Below are 4,574 nucleotides of genomic sequence, written 5' to 3' on the forward strand. Positions count from 1 at the left end.
CCAGTCCACAGTCCACAGACCCAGTCCACAGACCCAGACCACAGACCCAGTCCACAGACCACAGACCCAGTCCACAGACCACAGACCCAGTCCACAGTCACAGTCCACAGACCCAGTCCACAGACCCAGACCACAGATCCAGTCCACAAACCCAGTCCACAAACCCAGTCCACAGACCCAGACCACAGACCCAGTCCACAGACCCAGTCCACAGACCACAGACCCAGTCCACAGTCACAGTCCACAGTCCACAGACCCAGACCACAGATCCAGTCCACAAACCCAGTCCACAGACCCAGTCCACAGACCCAGTCCACAGACCCAGACCACAGACCCAGTCCACAGACCCAGTCCACAGACCACAGACCCAGTCCACAGTCACAGTCCACAGTCCACAGACCCAGACCACAGATCCAGTCCACAAACCCAGTCCACAAACCCAGTCCACAGACCCAGACCACAGACCCAGTCCACAGACCCAGTCCACAGACCACAGACCCAGTCCACAGTCACAGTCCACAGTCCACAGACCCAGTCCACAGACCCAGTCCACAGACCCAGACCACAGACCCAGTCCACAAACCCAGTCCACAGACCCAGACCACAGACCCAGTCCACAGACCCAGTCCACAGACCACAGACCCACACATGATAGAGCCATAGAACCTCCCCTCCTCCACCGAACTATGAAGTCTACCATCCCCGTTCTGTTCACCACACAACCCAAGCTGTATTTTTAAAAACGACACATTCCAAAAACATTTCAACAAGACTAGGCCAACGAAAGAGGATATCTACATAATAATGAACATTTGAAAAACCCTTAGCTCTCCCAGCTGACGGGACCGGACCAATGGGGTGTGGGCGTGTGTAACGAGGATTCTTGCAAAGGCTACAAAACCCAACGTTCATTATGAACAGCTTCCCCCGCCAAGACCTGCCTGCTTTACCTTATATCAGCTTTCTCAGAGTCTGGCGAGCAATTCGTTCAAGACCTGCCTGCTTTACCTTATATCAGCTTTCTCAGAGTCTGGCGAGCAATTCGTTCAAGACCTGCCTGCTTTACCTTATATCAGCTTCTCAGAGTCTGGCGAGCAATTCGTTCAAGACCTGCCTGCTTTACCTTATATCAGCTTTCTCAGAGTCTGGCGAGCAATTCGTTCAAGACCTGCCTGCTTTACCTTATATCAGCTTCTCAGAGTCTGGCGAGCAATTCGTTCAAGACCTGCCTGCTTTACCTTATATCAGCTTTCTCAGAGTCTGGCGAGCAATTCGTTCAAGACCTGCCTGCTTTACCTTATATCAGCTTTCTCAGAGTCTGGCGAGCAATTCGTTCAAGATTTAGTTACATCTTCCCTTAGAAACTGTTCTACAGCTTCATCACAATAGTAAGGATGCTGATTGACTTTTATAGCTGTCACAGACCAACACTAATGCTGTGTTCACAACCAAGTTGGAAGGTGGTAATTACCAGTTGGATCCAGTTCATGTGCTTTCAACCTATTGAGAAACGCCTGTTGGCTAATGGCCAGCAAGCTGACTCAACCATGAACTGAATGTACAGCTATCGTGCTTGTAAACAAATTTCTAGTGTTCAAAAATCACATCAATAGATTGCTTTTTATTACACGTTTTGTTGTTGTTACATTTAACTGCTAAAAAAAATGCTATTATTGCGGTCATTAAGGCTCCCGAGTGGCGCAGCGGTCTAAGACACTGCATCTCAGTGCTAAAGGCGTCACTACAGACCCTGGTTTGATCCCGGTCTGTATCACAACCGGCCGTGATCGGGAGTCCCATAGGGTGGTGCACAATGGCCCAGCGTCGTCTGGGGTAGGCCGTCATTGTAAAATAAGAATTTGTTCTTAACTGACTTGCCTAGTTAAATAAAAGGCTAATAAAAAATTTAAATAAAAAATCCTTAGGTGATGTCAAAATTATTTTATTGAGGTCATTTCCTTAGTGGGTGATGTCAAAGGTCAGCATGTGAGAAGTCGGAGCTCAGGGATGATATGCAACATCACATGCTTGTCCGAACTAGGAAACTCCGACATTTCCGACTTGCTGATTCATTGAACTTGGCACGTGTGTCACTACAACCAGTTAGCAAGTCGGAAATGTCCAAGTTTCTTAGTTCCGACTACTACTTGAACGTGGCAATAGACGAGATTCGCGCTAGTAATTACGAGTTGGAGGGGCGTTGAAGTGGCTTTTCCACCCCAGTCTTACGTAATACCACCTTCCCACTTGATTATGAACGCAGGCTGGAGGATGAGGCGACGTCGCTGTAGTGGCAATAAATATAACCTTTAATGCAGCCCTGCTACCATCAGCCTATCTAGATCATGTATTTATGTGCGTGATTGTGTGTTAAATCATGACAAAAGCTCTTATGAATTGTAAGACCTCGATTTAATCCTTATCACGGAAGTTTAGCGTTATTTAGCGCGATTTAAATTGAAAGGTCATTACCGATTCCGTGAATGCACTCTGTGAATCCGGGAACATGCGTTTAAATTTCAATCGCGCTATAGCGCTGATGTTCACCGATACGGATTCAGTGGAAGCCTAGAGAGTTTCAACGACCATCCACTACAGCAGGGCTGCTGAACTGATTACACGGAGGGCCCAGTGTTCAAGACTTAAGGCAACCAGATGTGGAGAGTTCTTTAAAAATTAAACCTTTAATTCTTCAAATACAAAGGGAGGAACGAAAAAAAACCCGCAAACACTCCGCCCCTCTCCGTGGAATGAGTTTGACACGTACACTACAGCATTAATTCACAGGAGTTAGTTACCATGAACATGACTTTATTGAAGGCACACCCTACATTTACAATCACTAGCTTTTGGAGACAGGATTGACACAATCTGAACTTCTCTAACAGCAACATGTAGATATTAGATGAAATCAGAAATAATAGAGATAAATAAAAGTGATCTATTCTCTACTACTTTGAAATATGTTATGAAATGTCACTAACAAAAGCTGTCTCATTATAGGGAGAGACAGCTTGTTAATACAGTAGGCATTGCTTGATTCCATTATTATGTTGGACTCTTTCTCTCACAGCTTCCTTTTGGTTTTAGTGATAATTCATCCATATAGACAACACAAGGTAAGATTAATTATACCCCCCAAAGTCAAAATTAGATGAACCATAAACCATCCCTTTTTAATCTGCATTGTAATCCAATCCACTTGGTCAGTGTCTAAAATAATATCCAATATGAAATATTTAAACCCATAAAACTAGGATTTGCTATACTTTCAGCCAGATTAGTTATACTTCGGAACAATAACTAAAATAGTGTATTTTCTCATACACAGTAACATGATAACCACACACCAGATCTGAAACTAGTCAATACTGCCCCCTACTGGGCACAGTCAAATAATGTCTTCAATACAAGTTCTACTATGACCCATGCTGCTTACAGACAGATCTACAGTTCTACAGTGACTGTTTTTTCTATCAAACAATTCCAACATTATGTATAGCTAAGCTAACCCCGTAGCATAGGGTGTGTGGTGTGTGTGGTCTTTAGCTTGGAAGGGTCTCACCCTGCATTACATGGCTAATAGTACCCTCGCTGCTATATGGGGTTGGCTGAGGTGGAGTAGGTGAGAGGGCGTGCTGTCGTGTAGCTGGCAGGAGTAAGTGATTCGCACTATAGGACCCGAAACTGAACTGAACTGAACTGGTTATGCTTTCACCATAGTAGCTGGAACCGTGCCGGAAAGGACAACGGGGAAATAAAATATCTGAGCCAACACAGTACAGTACAGGTCGGGCCCTATAGTTCAGGATCAGGCAGAGGACAATAAGGCTAGGAAGTTCTTCATGGTCCCAGGGAAGAGGCACTCTGCCGGGCACTTGGCTGTTCTGTCTCCTGGGACAAGACTGGTCCTCTTCAACCACACATGGTCATATAAAGCCACTAAACATACATACATATATATATATATATATAACATACATGTATGGTGGGAGGTGGAGAGAGAGAGAGAGAGAGTTAGACAACACACAGACCACAGGCTGCTAAAAGGCATGGTAGTTTGTTGAAATGCAGAGAATGATTCCCAGGACCCACCTCAGTGATGTTCATCTCAGCCACACCTTCTCCCTCTTTGTCTAGCTGCTGGAAAGATCCTGTAAAAATAGGAAGTAAACATAAACGTGGGGTGGCAGCGTAGCCTAGTGGTTAGAGCGTTGGGCCAGTAACCGAAAGGTTGCAAGTTCAAATCCCTGAGCTGACAAGGTAAAAAAAAACGGTCAAAAAGAATTTGTTCTTAACTGACTGACCAGGTGAAAGTTATGATCACTTGTTAAATCCACTTCAATCAGTGTAGATGAAGGGGAGGATAAAGGATTTCTAACCCTTAAGACAATTGAAACATGGATTGTGTATGTGTGCCATTCAGAGGGTGAATGGGGAAGACAAAATATTTAAGTCCCTTTGAGTGTGTGAAGAACTGCAATGCTGCTATTTTAACACTCAACAGTTTCCCCGTATGTATCAAGAATGGTCCACCACCCAAAGGGACATCCAGCCAATTGGACACAACTGTG

General features: G+C 44.9%; 1 protein-coding gene across 3 annotated transcripts in view; it reads right to left on the reverse strand.

The window, feature by feature from the left end:
- Positions 1 to 2,794: 2,794 nt before the first annotated feature.
- Positions 2,795 to 4,574, reverse strand: part of LOC106589958 (calpain-1 catalytic subunit) — a 48,007-nt gene continuing 46,227 nt past the window's right edge. For all 3 annotated transcript variants that reach the window (XM_014180426.2, XM_014180423.2, XM_045710241.1), the window contains 2 exons: positions 4,096 to 4,154; positions 2,795 to 3,942 (listed from right to left, as the gene is read on the reverse strand). In XM_014180426.2, coding sequence (XP_014035901.1) covers positions 3,916 to 3,942; positions 4,096 to 4,154 — 86 coding nt within the window. In that variant the 3' untranslated portion in view covers positions 2,795 to 3,915. The remainder of the gene's footprint in view (positions 3,943 to 4,095; positions 4,155 to 4,574) is intronic.

Source organism: Salmo salar, chromosome ssa28, assembly GCF_905237065.1.
Source record: "Salmo salar chromosome ssa28, Ssal_v3.1, whole genome shotgun sequence".
Taxonomy (NCBI): Eukaryota; Metazoa; Chordata; class Actinopteri; order Salmoniformes; family Salmonidae; genus Salmo; species Salmo salar.